The sequence below is a fragment of the Babylonia areolata genome, chromosome 35, assembly GCF_041734735.1.
Source record: "Babylonia areolata isolate BAREFJ2019XMU chromosome 35, ASM4173473v1, whole genome shotgun sequence".
Taxonomy (NCBI): Eukaryota; Metazoa; Mollusca; class Gastropoda; order Neogastropoda; family Buccinidae; genus Babylonia; species Babylonia areolata.
The window spans coordinates 13,455,257-13,475,256 of NC_134910.1; the positions used below are offsets into that span (position 1 = coordinate 13,455,257).

The window sequence follows — 20,000 nt, forward strand, 5'->3', positions numbered from 1 at the left end:
TGACTGGAGATGGTACTCGGCCAGAAGTTTTGCAGGATTCTCTGGTGTGAGGGGTGGGGTCCGGTGAGGGTGGAAGGGGGTGTGGTTTCGTGTGCAAGGGTGACAATTTCATCAGACCATTGTCATTCATTCTCCAGCATTCTGAGCCATAGAGCAGGGTTGAAAGTAGACAGCTGTGGCATGTTCTTCGCTTGGTGTTTTTTTGGTGCTGTAGTGTGTGTGTGTGTGTGTGTGTGTGTGTGTGTGTGTGTGTGTGTGTGTGTGTGTGTGTGTGTTGGGGAGTCTCCACAGGTTGTTCAGCATTCTGAAGGTGATTCTGGCCTTGCTGAGACGGCTCTTGTGGTCACTGCCTGCTCCCCCATCGTGTCTGACAGTGCTGTCCAAGTATATTTAGCCCTCTCACCGCCAGTCAATTTAGAGTGCAAAATTCCCTTGTGCTATGAACACAGAAAATACGGCGTCAAAGAATAGCTAAGGATTCCCCCTGTGATGTGTAGAAAATATGGCCTATCCTACCACCGAACATAAAGAGCAGTAGGTTCATGGATAACAGACCCACGATCTGGTCACCCTTCAGTGACATGGGTCCTCTACGTAGCTGCTGCATAAATGCGAGTTTGGTAGTGAAAGGCTTAATTTAAAAAAAAAAATCTTATATAGAGAGTCAGAGGTGATTCCACATGTGTGGACACATTATATTGACCAATTTTGTATTGACTGGTTTGTGGTGACTCGGATGTTCTCTGTGATCCATGAGATTTGACTGCTAATGTGTGCTGTGAGCTGAGATTGGAAATGTCATGCTATGGGATCTATGTCTGTTATTCCTTTTAAAAATGTTGTTGTTGTTGTTGTTGTTTGTGTGTGTGTGTTTGTTGTTTGTGTTTTTCTCTTCTTCATACAGTTCGTTCGTTCTTTAGTTTAACGTCTTTTCACTGTAAGTGATATTAGACGAGGGTAGGAAAAAACTCGAGTGGGGGGACAGGGGGGTGGGGGTGGGGTGCAGGGAAGAAATGACTGTGTACGCATGCGAGTAAGTGAATGTGTGTGTGTGTGTGTGTGTGTGTGTGTGTGTGTGTGTGTGTGTGTGTGTGTGTGTGTGTGTTACATATAGAAAATGATCGATTTAAGTTTTGTTTAAAAACAACAAAACAACAACAACTTAACAATAATATAACATATTCTAAAGAAAGACTAACAGCTATAACAGCGAATCAACCGGACTATTTAACAAGGAGTTGAAAAAGTCATACTTTAGCAATGGACTGCTGAAGATTTTCAACACTGAAGATGATTTCAGTTCAGGGATGTGAGACTTTAACTCACTCAGTACGACCAGTCCTCTCTTCTCCTCTACACAGACCCCTCGGATGTCCAGTGGGTGTCTCAATGACCCAACCTTTAGCTTCCGTTGTCAGAATTGTGGTATTGTTTGTCAACATTCACCTCTTCAGTATGAGAGCCTTCGGCTTGCAATATTTTGTTGGTGATAATTGGGGTGAAACGCTGTTAACGTCGTCTCTTTCGCCGTTCGTATGGAGAGAGTTAACATATCGCAAGTTAGTGTATGATCGGCTGTTATTATATATCTTCATACATTCTTTCCTGCTTGTTCGTCAGTTATTTGTTTGTTAACTAAAAACACCTTTGCAAACTGTCACCATATTATACATGTATATATATATATATATATATATATATATATATATATATATATATATATATATATATATATATATATATATATATATGCCCAACACTCGGCTTATATCACAGATTGACATAAGTTTACATTTGGGCCAACAGCAAAGTGAGAGCTGTATTATCGATGGTTTCTCCAGTCAATGGGAAACCATTTACAGCTTAGTCTTTTGTGAAGGACTATGACTCTCAAACTAGGAGGCGAAATTGCACTGGCTCTTAGTGCTGCAGCTTTGTGGGCTAGTTGGCCTTTGGGAACCATCCCAACACCGACTGTCCTAAAACCCTCTTGGCCGAGAGAGTGGGAATGTAACTTGGGCAAGACACTCTCCACTATAATCAAATTCTAGCCCGTATAGTTGGAACAGCAGTTGCCTCCTCTGCTGTTCTGATGGTCATAGTCGGACACGACTGACAATCATATATATATATATATATATATATATATATATATATATATATATATATATATATATATATATATGTATGTATGTATTACCTCTATCGCTTAAGGTGATGTAAATTGCAATTCTGCTTTACCGGTGTGGAATTTCATGTGAGATTGTAATGGAGACGATGTTGAAAAGAACACATAACCTTCTGTGCAAGGGTGAAAAAAAAATTAAAATCTTCAGTTGAGGGTAGATCTGTTCCGTTTACTTAGAACGGTGAAGGTTTTAACAAAGACACAAAAGCGCATATTTCAAACCAGTGCCGTCTGGGGCGACAATCAGGTAAGTAATAAAGCAGAGATATGCATCTAAAATATATCTACACAATCTCTCAGCCCACAGTCGAATTCAACGCACACACAAATGGGACCAAGGTTGGGTCAAACGATTAAAAGTTAGTAAAAAACAAATATCAAGCTAAATGCACACAAGCATGATCTGAAACAGAGTGACTTAGTTTTCCACCACCACCGCCCTCCACAGAGAGAGAGAGAGAGAGAGAGAGAGAGAGAGAGAGAGAGAGAGAGAGAAGACAAGACAAGACAAGACAAGACAAGACAACTTCTTTATTATCGAGAATAATAGATAAGCACTGGCGCTTTTTTTTTTTTTCATCCAGTCCCCGCCCTGAAACAGGGTCTACACTACACAAAACTACATTATATATGTAATTGCATGCACTACACAATGTTAATTAAAGTCATAGAATGCGAATACTATACAACATAAAGGCATATGCATGGTAAAAAAAATAACACACACACACACAACACAATAACACACACACACACACACACACACACACACACACACACACACACACACACACACACACACACACACACACACACACACAGAGAGAGAGAGAGAGAGAGAGAGAACTGTATAATAGCGTACATGTTAAGAAACAATATGTAAGAAATGATTTTGCCACTGTCCAAACATTTGGCTGTTCAAACCCGCCATGACAATACGCTCGGTTTTTTGGGGTTTTTTTGTTGTTGTTTTTCATGGAGAGTGCTATTGCATTGCTGCATTGTGCATTGTAGCTAAACTGGCGGCAGCTTAGGCCAAGAGTGTGTTAAAACTATTTGTTTTTTTAATTTATTTATACAGATACAGACACACTGAGACACACACACACACACACACACACACACACACACACACACACACACACACACACACACACACACACACACACACACACACTTTGCACGGCCTGCACGCAATAAACCTGACGTGAAAATGATGAACGTTAGCACTCGTTTTAACACTATTCATGAAAAAAACAAAACAAAAACCAGACAAATAAATAACCTGTGTAAATTCTAATTTTATCAGAAAAAGCAATACAATATATAAAAGGGGTGAAAGTAATAAGGGACTTTGGGTTGCAGACAGGACAATACATCATCAAGTGGTGTACCAGCAGTAAAAACCGGGAGATTTACACTCAGATTGTTTTTTCTTTTTAATTTTTTTTTAAAGGCACGGTTTATTCAGAATGGGACGGAAAACAAATGTAAATGTTAAGTGTTAAACACACACACACACACACACACACACACACACACACACACACCACACACACACACACCACACCACACACACACACACACACACACACACACACACACACACACACATAACGTGAAAGATACCCTTGAAGTAAGCCGAATATAAGACACCACACACACACACACACACACACACACACACACACACACACACACACACTCACACAACCACACACACACAACGTGAAAGATACCCTTGTAGCAAGCCCCACAAGAGACACCACACACACACACACACACACACACACACACACACACACACACACACACACACACAACGTGAAAGATACCCTTGTTGTAAGTCGAACACAACACACATGTGGCGAACGGCAATCCATTCGCCAACGCAATGCTGTTTTAATAATTGTGAGGCTTGTATGATGTCAGTTCACATGTGGCTGTCAATTGAGAGTGTCATTTGGGTATTATCTTCATCATGACTTTTTTGTGAGAGACAGAGACAGAGAGAGAGAGAGAGAAAGGGGGCGAGAGAGACAGAAAGAGACACAGAGAGACAGAGACAGAGAGACATACAGACAGACAGACAGAGAGAGAGACAGACAGACAGACAGACAAAGACAGAGAGACAGAGAGAGAGATGAGGGAGACAAAAAGTAAAAGAGATGAGAGAGAGAGAGAAAGGGGGCGAGAGAGACAGAAAGAGACACAGAGAGACAGAGACAGAGAGACATATAGACAGCCAGCCAGACAGACAGACAGACAGAGAGAGACAGACAGACAGAGACAGAGAGAGACAGACAGACAGACAGAGACAGAGAGAGACAGACAGACAGACAGAGACAGAGAGAGAGATGAGGGAGACAAAAAGTAAAAGAGATGAGAGAGAGAGAAAGGGGGCGAGAGAGACAGAAAGAGACACAGAGAGACACAGAGAGACAGAGACAGAGAGACATATAGATAACCAGACAGACAGACAGAGACAGACAGACAGACAGAGACAGAAAGACACAGAGAGAGATGAGGGAGACAAAAAGTAAAAGAGATGAGAGAGAGAGAAAGGGGGGGACGAGAGAGACAGAAAGAGACACAGAGAGACAGAGAGACATATAGACAACCAGACAGACAGAGAGAGACAGACAGAGACAGACAGACAGAGACGGAGAGACAGAGACAGGGAAAGAGACAGAGAGAAGAAGAGAGAAAGTGTCGCTCACGTCCAACGTGTACGGTTCGTTCATGGGCTGAAGTTCCTTCTCGTTTTTACACTCGTGCTGAACGTGAGAGAGAGACAGGGACAGAGAGAGAGAGAGAGAGAGAGAGAGAGAGAGAGAGAGAGAGAAAGCGAGAGAGAGAGCGAGAGAGAGACAGACAGACAGACGGACAGACAGAGACGGGGAAAGAGACAAGAGAGAAGAAGAGAGAAAGTGTCGCTCACGTCCAACGTGTACGGTTCGTTCATGGGCTCAAGTTCCTTCTCGTTTTTACACTCGTGCTGAACGTGAGAGAGAGACAGGGACAGAGACACAGAGAGAGAGAGAGAGAGGGAGAGAGAGAGAGAGAGAGAGAGAGAGAGAGCAAGAGAGAGAGAGAGACAGAGACAGGGAAAGAGACAGAGAGAAGAAGAGAGAAAGTGTCGCTCACGTCCAACGTGTACGGTTCGTTCATGGGCTCAAGTTCCTTCTCGTTTTTACACTCGTGCTGAACGTGAGAGAGAGACAGGGACAGAGAGAGAGAGAGAGAGAGAGAGAGAGAGAGACAGACAGACAGACAGACAGACAGACAGAGACAGAGAGAAGAAGAGAGAAGTGTCGCTCACGTCCAACGTGTACGGTTCGTTCATGGGCTCAAGTTCCTTCTCGTTTTTACACTCGTGCTGAACGTCGATTGTCAGCAGCCGGTTGCTATGGTATCGCAGGGTGCCGATACACCTGCAAGCCATTAACAATCGCCATCGTCATTGTCATCACCAGCATCGTCGTCAACATCATCAACACTGTCATCATCGACACTGTCATCATCGTCATTATCACCATCATCATCATCACCACCACCATCAACATCGTCATTACCATCGTCATCATCGCCATCACCAATATAATCATCATCATCATCATCACCATCATAATCATCATCACCAACACCATCATCATCATCACCATCACCATCACACCATCACCATCATTATTATCATCATCACCATCATAATCACCATCATCACTGTCATCATAATCATCACCATCACCACCGTCACCATCACCATCACCATTACCATTATCATCTCCATCATCATCATCATCACTATCACAATCATCAACATCGTCACCATCACCACCATCATTATCACCATTACCATCATCATAATTACCATCACCATCATCATCACCATTACCATTATCATCACCATCACCATCATCATCATCACCATCACAATCGTCAACATCGTCACCATCACCACCATCACTATCACCATTACCATCATCACAATTACCATCACCATCATCATCACCATTACCATCATCACCATCATCACCGTCACCATTACCATTATCATGATCATCACCATCAATCGCCATCATCATGATCATCATCATCATCACCATCACCATCATGACCATCACCATCATCATCATGACCATCATCATCAACGCCATCATCATGAGCATCACCATCACCATCATCATCATCATCATGACCATCATCATCATCGCCATCATCATGAGCATCACCATCACCATCATCATCATCATCATGACCATCATCATCATCGCCATCATCATGAGCATCACCATCACCATCATCATCATCATCATGACCATCATCATCATCGCCATCATCATGAGCATCACCATCACCATCACCATCATCATCATGACCATCATCACCATCATCATCACCATCATCGCCATGACCAATATCATCACCATCACCATCATCATGACCATTATCATCACCATCACCATCATCATTAACACCAGCAGCGGTAGCAGCATGTTTCATCATCATCACCATCATCATCACCATCATCAACGATGACAGACGATGAGACGATGTCCCGTCACTTGCTGGCAGACAGTGTTATAATAATGATATGTATTATGTCATATACATATATTGTTTTACACCCCCCCCCCTAACCCCCCCCCCCACTTCACTAGACACTGAGTGATGGTCTGGGTGCTAGTCTTCCAGATGAGACGATAAACTAAGGCTCCGTGTGCAGCATATGTTTAGCGCACTTTAAAGAACCCACGGCAACAACGGGGTTGTCCCTGACAAAGTTCTGTATAAAAAAAATCCACTGGGATCGTAAACCAATTACTTGAAGAAAGAAATGAAATATGAAAGGCACGGCCCTGCGGAGATGTGTAGAGCAGCCTGACTATCACTTAAGAGAAATCTGTAGCGACTCTCAGAAATAATAGAATACAATACGATACAATATGTCTTGAGAAAGAAAGCCTAAATTGGAAATATTTCAAAGATTTTTTTTCCCCCCATCCAATGTGTTCAAAATAGTTTATTTGTTGCACCACAGTAAAATTTAATACGGTATACAAAAACTAAAAGTCATATTAACGATCTGCTCAAACCCCGATGTGGAAAATTCATATCACCTGAGCATAGTTCTTGCTCCAGGGCGGATGTTTGAAAAGTCATTTGTGACTCCTTTTAGGGGTTGGGGGGGTGGGGGGGGGGGGGTCATTTTCATTACCTCTAGTTAAAGGTAAAATGTCCCACTGCCTTTTTTGGCCATCAGAGCAGTGAATTCATATCCACTGTGTCTAGGGCTCGGCATAGGAAGGCAGTGAATTCATATCCGCTGTGTCTTGGGCTCGGCATAGGAAGGCAGTGAATTCATATCCGCTGTGTCTAGGGCTCGGCATAGGAAGGCAGTGAATTCATATCCGCTGTGTCTAGGGCTCGGCATAGGAAGGCAGTGAATTCATATCCGCTGTGTCTAGGGCTCGGCATAGGAAGGCAATGAATTCATATCCGCTGTGTCTAGGGCTCAGCATAGGAAGGCAGTGAATTCATATCCGCTGTGTCTAGGGCTTGGCATAGGGAGGCAGTGAATTCATATCCACTGTGTCTAGGGCTCGCCATAGGAAGGCAGTGAATTCATATCCGCTGTGTCTAGGGCTCGGCATAGGAAGGCAGTGAATTCATATCCACTGTGTCTAGGGCTCAGTATAGAAAGGCAGTGAATTCATATCCGCTGTGTCTAGGGCTCGCCATAGGAAGGCAGTGAATTCATATCCGCTGTGTCTTGGGCTCGGCATAGGAAGGCAGTGAATTCATATCCGCTGTGTCTAGGGCTCGGCATAGGAAGGCAGTGAATTCATATCCGCTGTTTCTAGGGCTCGGCATAGGAAGGCAGTGAATTCATATCCGCTGTGTCTAGGGCTCGACATAGGAAGGCAGTGAATTCATATCATATCCACTGTGTCTAGGGCTCGCCATAGGAAGGCAGTGAATTCATATCCACCGTGTCTAGGGCTCGCCATAGGAAGGCAGTGAATTCATATCCGCTGTGTCTAGGGCTAGGCATAGGAAGGCAGTGAATTCATATCCGCTGTGTCTAAGGCTCGGCATAGGAAGGCAGTGAATTCATATCCGCTGCGTCTAGGGCTCGCCATAGGAAGGCAGTGAATTCATATCCTCCGTGTCTAGGGCTCGACATAGGAAGGCAGTGAATTCATATCATATCCACCGTGTCTAGGGCTCGCCATAGGAAGGCAGTGAATTCATATCCGCTGTTTCTAGGGCTCGGCATAGAAAGGCAGTGAATTCATATCCACTGTGTCTAGGGCTCGGCATAGAAAGGCAGTGAATTCATATCCATTGCGTCTAGGGCTCGGCATAGGAAGACAGTGAATTCATATCCGCTGTTTCTAGGGCTCGGCATAGGAAGGCAGTGAATTCATATCCGCTGTGTGTAGGCCTCGCCAGAGGAAGGCAGTGAATTCATATCCGCTGTGTCTAGGGCTCGAGCATAGGAAGGCAGTGAATTCATATCCATCGTGTCTAGGGCTCGGCATAGGAAGGCAGTGAATTCATATCCACTGCGTCTAGGGCTCGGCATAGGAAGGCAGTGAATTCATATCCGCTGTGTCTAGGGCTTGGCATAGGAAGGCAGTGAATTCATATCCGCTGTGTCTAGGGCTCGCCATAGGAAGGCAGTGAATTCATATCCGCCGTGTCTAGGGCTCGGCATAGGAAGGCAGTGAATTCATATCCGCTGTGTCTAGGGCTCGCCATAGGAAGGCAGTGAATTCATATCCACTGTGTCTAGGGCTCGCCATAGGAAGGCAGTGAATTCATATCCGCTGTGTCTAGGGCTCGGCATAGGAAGGCAGTGAATTCATATCCGCTGTGTCTAGGGCTCGCCATAGGAAGGCAGTGAATTCATATCCGCTGTGTCTAGGGCTCGCCATAGGAAGGCAGTGAATTCATATTATCTGCTGTGTGTAGGGCTCGCCATAGGAAGGCAGTGAATTCATATCCGCTGTGTCTAGGGCTCGGTATAGGAAGGCAGTGAATTCATATCCGCTGTGTCTAGGGCTCGGCATAGGAAGGCAGTGAATTCATATCCACTGTGTCTTGGGCTCGGCATAGGAAGGCAGTGAATTCACATCCACTGTGTCTTCGGCTCGCCATAGGAAGGCAGTGAATTCATACCCACTGCGTCTAGGGCTCGCCATAGGAAGGCAGTGAATTCATATCCGCTGTGTCTAGGGCTCAAACGCAGGAAAGCGGTGGCCCAATCCTTTCCTTCTGCCGTTTGAACTTTCCCTAACGGGTGTCAGGTACCCGATGACACCTGTGTGGAGTGAGTAAGGAAAATCCGAGCAAATAAAGTGCCTTTCCTACGGACATAACATCATGCCGAAACGTCGAATCGAACACCGATCACTGGTGAACGGCACTGCATCACAAGTCCAACGCCCCATCGACCCTGTCAAATCAAGCGCATCACGCGGTAACTTCTGTCATTGAAACAAAACAAAACAAAAGAACACCACTTCTGTATGGGAAAGATAATTCTGATGTATGTGTGTATGGATGGATGGATGTGTGTGTGTGTGTGTGTGTGTGTGTGTGTGTGTGTGTGTGTGTTGGTGTCTTTATGCAGGCCTTTCATCCTTTTTTTTTTTTTTTTGCTATATGCAGTGTCTACGTATTCAAACTGATCCACAACAATCAAGATTTTAAAACAAATCTCTTGTTATTATCTTCTTTCTTTCTTCTTTTTTTAATTTTTTAAATTTTATTTAGGGTTTTAAAATCAGTTTGCTTCGGTACTTACTTCCCTTCGTTTCCAATGGCAACCACCACGTCATCCATGGCTTTGATCCCGTTGCCAGGGTAAACAACATTGGCGTCCTTCATCACTTCCGACAGCAGGTCAGGGACCACAGGCGCCACATCTGGGATTATTTTTTTTTTAAAAAAAAAAAAAAGAAAAAAAAAAAAAAAAATTCAGATTTAAAACTACTTTCGTTCATCCGCATACATTGCAACTGGATAATTACAAGTCATTGTTTCAAAATGGGGAAAAGACGACAGAAACACAAAGCGTGTTTTAATGTTCTTGTTCTTGTTCCATAGGAACCATCACCATGATCACCGCAAAGATTACCATCATCATCATCGTCGTCGTCGTCTTCGTCGTCATCGTCATCATCATCACCATCATCATCATCATCATCACCATCATCGTCGTTGTGTTCGTCCCCCCACTCTTTTTTTCATATACTTTTATATTCCTGCAAGTATATTTGTTTTCCATTTAAAAGTGGGCATTCCTACAGAATTTTGCCAGGGACAACCATTTTGTTGTCATGGGTTCTTGAATGTGCGCTAAGTGTATGCCTCGGTTTATCGTCTCATTCGAATGACTAGCGTCCAGACCACCACTCGAGGTCTAGCGGAGGGGGAGAAAGTACCGTCGGGTGTGGGATTCGAACCAGTGCGCTCAGGTTCTCCCTCTTCCTTGGCGGAAGTGTTACCACTAGGCCAACACTCCAGTCATCATCATCGTCATCATCATCATCATCTTCATCGTCATCATGTTCACCGTCATTACAAGTCACCATTGCACCACCACTGTCACCATCACCATCACCATCACCCTTACCTCCAGCACCACCATCTTCATCGTTGCCATCATTATCGTCATCACCTTCATCAGTACAACCATCATCACCATTATTCTCGTCATCTTCATTATCACTACCATCATCATCCACATCATCGTCATTATCACCATCACTATTATCCTTACCATCATCATCATCAGCATCACCATTACCATCGTAATCATTATCATCATAACCACCATCATCACCATCATCATTACCATCATAATCATTATCATCATAGCCACCACCATCATCACCATCATCATCACATCATCATCATATCGTCATTACCATCATCATTACCACCACCATCATCATCATCATCATCATTTTCATCACCATCATAATCATCATCACTATTATGATCACCATCATCATTGCCATCATACTCATTATCATCATAGCCACCACTATCATCACCCTCATCATCATCATCATCATCATCATCATCATCATATCGTCATTACCATCATCATTACCACCATCATCATCATCATCATCATTTTCATCACCATCATAATCATCATCACTATTATGATCACCATCATCATCATCACCACAATCATTATCATCACCACCACCATCATCATTATTATCATCATCACCATCATCATAATCAATACCAGTCAACATTGCCACCACCACTGTCATCATCATCGTCGTCATAATCATCAACATCATCATTCGCAAAAGGAACGTTAATAAACTCCTCCCCATTCTTGTTTCCCAACACCCCCTTCCCCGCCACAGGTCCATCACCCCCACCCCCCCTCCCCAATCCTCCATCCTCTTGCCCTTTCTCCATCCCCCCCCCTCCCCCCGATGTCCTCACCTTCTCTCTTCACACCGTCTCTCAGCTGGAAGGCCAGCAGAATTGTGCACGTTCCCATTCTGACAGAGGGGGGGCCAAAAGATGGTGATCACCGCTTTTCAGTTGTTAACTCAGTTGTTGGTGTTCACGCTGCAATGCAATGTAATCAATTAAAACATCGTTGTTGTTGGTGTTGGTGGTGGTGGTGGTTGTGGTGGTACTGCTGCTGTTTTTGGAACGCGTTAACTCAATCAGTACGGCCAGTCCTCCTTTCTCCTCTACACAGACCCTTCAGATGTCCAGTGGGTGTCTCAATGACCCAACCTTTAGCTTCCGTCGTCAGAATTGTGGTATTCTTTGTCCAGATTCACCTCTTCAGTATAAGAGCCTTCCGCTTGCAATATTTTTGATGGTGGTCATTGGGGTGAAACGCTGTTAACGTTGTCTCTTTCGCCGTTCGTATGGAGAGAGTTAAAGAAGGAGGAGAAGAAGAAGGAGGGGGAGTTGGAGGAGGAGGAGGGGGAGAAGAAGAAGAAGGAGGAGGAGGAGAAGGAGGAGGAGAAGGAGGAGAAGAAGGAGAAGAAGAAGAAGGAGGAGGAGGAAAAGAAGAAGAAGGAGGAGAAAAAGAAGAATGAGGAAGAGGAGGAGAAGAAGAAGAAGAAGCAGAAGGATGTGGAGGTGGAAGAGGACGAAGAGGAGCCACAGCAAAACTGCACTTTGTAAAATACCCATGAACAAGAGAGACAAGGCCTTTAAGAATCACTTGTGACAAACACTTAAGAAAAAGATGAATTAGAAAATGTAAAATAAAATTTAACACCCACAAAGCATATTCGAATCAAGCATATTTGGGCGAGAGGAAAGTTATATTAACAGTCTTAGACACAGCGCTGACCTGCGTCTACAAATGATGTTTTTAAAAAAAATCATGTTGTTTTTTAAACATGATAAATCGCTTACGGTATCTGAGGTGATAACGCCGTTTAAATCATGTTATTTTGGTGTATATCGGGCATTTGAGAAAATCTTTAAAGTCCGCAGTAAAGGAGACGTTGCCATCGCCTCAAGCACATGGCAGTATGTAGTCGTTTTCTCTAGATCTGCGGAGATCAGTGTTCGACAGGCTTAGTTACACTCGGGAAATACAAGTTCTCTTTTATGTACAATCTAGTCAAATCAGTATCCACTTTAGAATGTCCATATGCAGTAAACATGTCGATGATGTAGTTAGTGTCACTGTATGTTTTCTGTATTTCTTTTCTTTTAATTGCGAAAAAGAGAAAGCAAGATCTGCACAAGGCTAACCGAAACTCAGTGAAACGGTGTGGTCAATATTTCTTTTATGTTCATTCTAGTTAAATGAGTGTCCACACTGGAATATTCATTTATGTTATTAAAAAAAAAATCTTATCTTATATATATATATATATATATATTTTTTTTTTTTCTCAAGGCCTGACTAAGCGCGTTGGGTTACGCTGCTGGTCAGGCATCTGCTTGGCAGATGTGGTGTAGCGTATATGGATTTGACCGAACGCAGAGACGCCTCCTTGAGCTACTGATACTGATACTGATACTGAATATTCATATGCAGTAAACACGATAATGGTGTACTTAGTGTCACTGTATGTGTTCTGTCCAGAATTTGTATTGTATGTATGTATTACTCTTTTTTTGTCACAACAGATTTATCTGTGTGAAATTCGGGCTGCCTTCCCCAAGGAGAGGTATTTCTTTTCTTTAAATTGCGAACAAGAAAAACGAGGGCCATGCCGTCTTCTTACCATGCAAGCCTACGTTCCGGCAACTGGGAAGCGGTAATATGGTGTTTTCGGATTCCGGAACGAACCTCAACGAAATAAGCCAATAATGATCCAGAAATAGAATAGAATAGAATATGTCTTTATTACCAAGTGTACCGGGGTCACAAGGAATATTGGGGGGTGGGGGTGGGGGGATAGTACATAACAAGGTACGAGCATAAATCGAAAATCATACACAAACACAGATACAGTAGAAATTAGGATACATGCAAGTGCATATCAATACAAAAACTTGTGCATACTCATACATGCACGCACTGCACACACACACACACACACACACACACACACACACACACACACTCTCTCTCTCTCTCTCTCTCTCACACACACACACACACACAAACACACACACACAGACGTTTGAACAGAAGCCGCATATCACATGTGGATGGGGCTGATGACTAGATCTTCAGGTAGATGGTTGTTGATTGCACAATTCTATTGATCATATTGGATTTGTTCGAGAGACAGGGCATTGACTGCTTTGGGGAAAAAGCTATTGGCGAAGCGATTGGTTTTCGTCCTTATACTTCTGTACCGTCGACCAGAGGGGAGCATCTCGAAAATCCCAACAGCTGGATGTGATTCGTCTTGGCTGATTGATTTTGCTTTTTGTGAGTAGCCGCTCATAATATCTGTCTTCTTGAGAAGGTAGATCAGCCCCGGTAATCTTGGTGGCAGTTTTTACGATTCTGTTAAGGGCTGCAACCTCTGCCTTGGAAATATTTCCGTACCAAACAATAATAGCGAAGGTTAGCACACTTTCAATGACTGCTCGGTAGAAATCAACCATGACTTCTTTTTTAATTCCAAACTTTTTAAGGAGCCGAAGAAAGTACAGGCGCTGTTGTGCTCTCTTAACATTGTTTTCCGTATTTTTCTCCCATTTTAAAGCGGTGGAAATTATCATTCCGAGAAATTTAAATTCGCTGATGATCTCTGCTTGCTTGTCTTTAATGACAAGTGGGTAAGGGATTCAGATCTGGTCTTCCTGAAATCTAACATTAATTCTTTTGTTTTTGATACGTTGAGTTCTAAGTTGTTTTGATCACACCAGCTGACAAGTTCCAGTACTTCTTACCTACATTTTGACTCATCGGCTTAATTCAGGACACCTACAGCCTATTATTGGTATGACATGGACATATTTTCCCTACTGTGTTCAAGACAAATTTGGTATTGGCAAACAAAGTATTTCAAGAGAAAACGGCAATGTTACAGTTTACCGTGGACACAGACTTGCATACAGACACACACAGACAAACACAGACACAAACACTCAGACTGACACAGACACAGACACACACACACACACACACACACACACACACACACACACACACACAAAACCGAACATCGGTTTATAACATAGACTCACTTCGTTTACACAAAGTGAGTCAAACAAAGTGTCACTGAACGTTTGGCCTCCATCAGAGGTTGTGATCCACAAACACCAGCTGCCGCTAATCCACCCTCATCATCCCCTCCACCCCCATCTACCCCCCCCCCCCCTCCCCTTCTTCCTCACCCACAATTTCAGGATGTTGTCTGCTATTGCAGAAGGTTTGCCGCATAGTCCAATTGGACACGTGTTATAGTTGTTACAGTTGTTTGATGTTAGCGTTTCCTTCTATATGCCTATGTCTCCCCTTTTTATGTTTTATTTTATTTTTCCAGTGCTCTGTATCTTTTCACACCACACAAACACATGCGCACACACACACATACACACACACCATTCTTCACCCTATGCCCAATACTGTTCCCACCACCACGCCCCGCCCTCCACCCCCCCCCCCCTTTTTCCGTCTAATATCACTTAAAGTGGAAGACGTTAAACTGAAGACTACACACACACACACACACACACACACACACACACACACACACACACACAAACACACAAACACACGCACACATACAAGCATGAAGAGTATCATCCTGAATCAGGGCTTCTAAGCTAAGTTTTTACCTCTCTATTTTTTTTTTTCTTTTTTTTTATAAAAAAAGAAAAAAGAAAAAAATAAGTTTAAAGCTTTCTACAACAGTCTCTCCGAAATCAAATCAAATCAAATGAAATAGAATAATGTGCATTCTTTGATGAAAAAAAAAGAAAAAAAAAGAAAGAAGAGTAAACATTCTTTCAACAACAATCCCTCCATTATTTGTTAAAAAAAACCAAAAACAAACAAACAAACAAAAAAAACCCAACTCCTAGATGCTTGTGAGTTTGCGAGAAACAAAGTATAACCATTATAGGAACAACAGAGTCGAAAACGTCACACACACACACACACACACACACACACACACAGATTCATACACGCACGCACGCACACATGCACTGGCAGATACCTTGAGAAACTGGACTGATCAGGAAATATCCTAAGCCACCCAAAAACACAAGGCAAAAATTCGCAGCTCTGTCGGTTTGGACCAAGAGAGCGATGCAGCTGTAAATACGTCTTTCTTGTTTCGTCAAACAGTTTTCAAATTAGCGGTCTTCTCATAAAACGCACGCTTATAAATACGCAGCACTCACAGGCTCACAGTTCATCATGTGACCATTATTGCGCCGCCCGGTGTAGGGTGTAAAAAAGTACTGTGTTAGATTTATCCGCACGAGTGGTGGTAGTATGCCTAGTAGTGGTGGTGGTGGTGGTGGTGGTGTGGTGGTGATGGTGTCAGTAGTGGTAGTATGCCTTGTAGTGGTGGTGGTGGTGGTGGTGGTGGTGTCAGCGTATCATTTTCTGTTCCCTGACTGACGTTTATAAACAAAGTGAGTCACAAAGTGTCTGTGTTTATTATGTCCGTGATATATATATATATATATATATATATATATATATATATATATATATATATATATATATTAGCGTTAGAATTTTCTGCGCTAATGTTGGTGACGTCGGAACTAAACTCGGCAGAATAGTGGGTATTGTATTGTATTGTATTGTATTGTATTGCATTGCATTGCTTATTTGTTTATTTATTATCATTATTGTCTTTTCGTTTAGTTTTTTTATTTACTTAGTAGTAGTAGTATATAATTATATATATATATATATATATATATATATATATACATACATATATATATCATATATTATATATATATATATATAATTATTCATTTACTTCTTTATTTGTTTAATTTTTTTTCTTTTCTCTCAAGGCCTGACTAAGCGCGTTGGGTTACGCTACTGGTCAGGCATCTGCTTGGCAGATGTGGTGTAGCGTATATGGATTTGTCCAAACGCAGTGACGCCTTCTTGAGCTACTGATACTGTATTGTATTACTCTTTTTTTTTATCACAACAGATTTCTCTTTGTGAAATTCGGGCTGCTCTCCCCAGTGAGAGCGCGTCGCTACACTGGTAGCGCCACCTTTTTTTTTCCTGTCTGCAATTTTTTTTTTTTTTTTGTATTTGTTTTCCTATCGAAGTGGATTTTTCATTAGAATTTTGCCAGAGACAACCCTTTTCTTGCCATCGGTTCTTTTACATGCGCTAAGTGCACATGATGCTGCACACAGAACCTCGGTTATTTATCGTCTCATCCGAATAACTAGCGTCCAGACTACCATTCAAGGTCTAGTGGAGAGGGAGAAAATACTGGCGACTGTGCCGGGATTAGCTTCTCTCGCATCCTAGGAGGAAGCGGTTACTTCAAAGCCATCAATCCATTGATGATATGATGATATGGTAAGAGGTCACAACATGACGTGCTGGGAACAACATATAGAAGCATGACAGAAGGTGGGTTTTTATCATCCAGTTTTCTGTCAAAAGTGGAATTCCGTCATACAGTGATTCACTGGTTTGGTCAGAACATTAGCGCTTTGTAATATATGTCAGAAGTTCAGAAGTGTAAGGTCACAACGGTATATGTATCTTTTTGAAAGGATCTTACCTGTTTTGTAGGTTTGTTTGTTTTGTTTTTGTTTACTTGGTTGATTGTATTTTTTGTTTTTTTGTGTGTGTGTTTTTTTTTTTTTTTTTTTTTTTAATTCTTTTTATCTTTTTAAGTGTGTATCATGCGTCTTGAGTCTGGAAGGCACGTTCTCTCTCTTTGAGTTAATTCGGGTGGGAACTATTGCCTTACTTTTCACTACATTTGATTTTGATGATTGTTTTTTGTTTAGATGTGTGTGTGTGTGTGTGTGTGTGTGTGTGTGTGTGTGTGTGTGTGTGTGTGTGTGTGTGTGTGGATGCTTGTCGTTGCCGTTGTTTGCTCCTTATTCTTCATGGGTATTTTGTTTCAACGCAGAGTTCATGGAAAAAGATACTTGAGCATTGCTTAACTGTGCTTGATAACATTTTAGGAATGTTATATGATCCTCCTCCTCCTCCTCCTCCTCCTCCACCTCCTCCTCCTCCTCCACCTCCACCTCCTCCTCCTCCTCCACCTCCTCCTCCACGTCCACCTCCTCCTCCTCCACGTCCACCTCCTCCTCCTCCACCTCCTCCTCCACGTCCACCTCCACCTCCACGTCCACCTCCTCCTCCTCCACCTCCTCCTCCACGTCCACCTCCACCTCCTCCTCCACGTCCACCACCTCCTCCTCCTCCCTTTGTTCGCTGTCCTCATCATCACCATCCTCATTTTAATCATTATCGTTATCATCATTATCTCATCGACCTTCTCCTTCTTCCTCCTTCTCCTCCTCCTCAGTCTTTAGCATAACTGTCATCATTATCATCATCATTTCTTATCATGCATCTTTTTTTTTTTTTTTTTTTTTTTTAATGTGTCTAAAGTGTTTTATGATCTTCGTACAGCTGAAAGACACATTTCCATGTTTTTTTGGGGTTTTTTGGGTTTTTTTTGGTGTGTTTTTTTAATAACATGTTAGTTTGTATCTTGTATAGACCTTGTTCTGGATAGACTGTTGCTGGCATTTGGCTTCAGAGGTTGGGTTTTTTGGGTTTGTTTTTTTTTTTTGGGGGGGGGGGGGGGGTGGGGGGGGGGGGGGGGTTGGGGAGGGGTGATTTGTTTTTGTTTGTGTGTATTTGTGTGTTGTTGTTTTGTGTTTTTTGTGCTGTAAGTTCCCTTCTTAACCTCGCTCCCATATTCTTTTTTTTTTTCTTCTTATTTTAATTTTGTTATCTACTTCTTCTTTTTTCGCCTTTCCGTGTGCATCGTTTCTTCCCGTGCCGCTCATCTCCAATCTCCACTAGAAACACATACAGTCACACGCGGTGTATTGTATTGTATTGTATTGTATTGTATTGTATTGTATTGTATAGTCCTAAATGCCCCTCCCCCTAACCCCAACTCCCCCGCGGCCTTCCCACCCCCTCCCACGCACACACACACACACACATCCACCCCCCCCCCCAACCCCCCCACACCCTCCCATCGAAGGTCCCACTGTGCAGGTGCCGATAAAGTGCACTAAGAGGGTGGGGAGGAGGGGGGGAGGAGAAAAACAAAACAAAACACACACACACACACACACACACACACACACACACACACACAAAAAACCCAACAAAAACCCCCCAACAACATCGCTTCAACCGCGTGTAAACTTACACTTCCTAGTACTTTTTTTCTCCTGAACTAATCTCATTCCACTTGCTGTTGAAATGTGCGTGCGCTTGATTTTTTAAGTCTCTCTCCCTCCTCCCCGACCCCCCGCCCCCCCCCCCCAAAAAAAAGACACACACACACACACGCATGCACGCACGCACGCACACACGCACACACACACACACACGCATGCACGCACACACACACACACACACTTGCACACACAAACACACATAGGTGGTACAAAATTCACCTGTTAGACAAACATAATACTTTTTTTTTTCATTCTTAAAAATCAAAGCTGCTTTTTGATTTCAAAAGTTTATTTACATGTGAACGTGTTCGTGACTGAATAACCTGGTACGAAATAGACAATAAACCCACGACAAGAAAAAGTAGTTTCAAAACAAACATGCATGCACACTTAGAGAGCCTATTGTTCTCCCGTTTCTCTTTTCTTTAATTAACTGGGTTGTTTTTTTGTGTGTGTGGGGGGGGAGAGACTTATTCCATATCTCTGGTTCTCTCGAATTCGTGAGTTTTCTTTTTCATGTGGATTCGATTTAATGGAGTGATGGCCTAGAGGTAGGCTAACGCGTCCGCCTAGGAAGCGAGAGAATCTGAGCGCGCTGGTTCGAATCACGGCTCAGCCGCCGATATCTTCTCCCCCTCCACTAGAACTTGAGTGGTGGTCTGGACGCTAGTCATTCGGATGAGACGATAAACCGAGGTCCCGTGTGCAGCATGCACTTAGCGCATGTAAAAGAACCCACGGCAACAAAAGGGTTGTTCCTGGCAAAGTTCTGTAGAAAAATCCACTTCTATAGGAAAAAGAAATAAAACTGCACGCAGGAAAAAATACCAAAAAAATGGGTGGCGCTGTAGTGTAGCGACGCGCTCTCCCTGGGGAGAGCAGCCCGAATTTCACACAGAGAAATCTGTTGTGATAAAAAGAAATACAAATACAACAAATACAAATAATATCACAACAA

The 20,000-nt window shown here is 42.9% G+C and overlaps 1 protein-coding gene across 1 annotated transcript in view; it reads right to left on the reverse strand.

Moving 5' to 3' along the window:
* LOC143277950 (spermine synthase-like) overlaps window positions 1-15,966 on the reverse strand; it is a 32,391-nt gene extending 16,425 nt beyond the window's left edge. The window contains exons 1-4 of the mRNA XM_076582932.1: window positions 15,829-15,966; window positions 11,669-11,797; window positions 10,002-10,122; window positions 5,511-5,622 (exon numbers count right to left, since the gene is read on the reverse strand). Of these exons, the coding sequence (XP_076439047.1) occupies window positions 5,511-5,622; window positions 10,002-10,122; window positions 11,669-11,726 (291 nt within the window). The 5' untranslated portion in view covers window positions 11,727-11,797; window positions 15,829-15,966. The remainder of the gene's footprint in view (window positions 1-5,510; window positions 5,623-10,001; window positions 10,123-11,668; window positions 11,798-15,828) is intronic.
* Window positions 15,967-20,000: the final 4,034 nt, after the last annotated feature.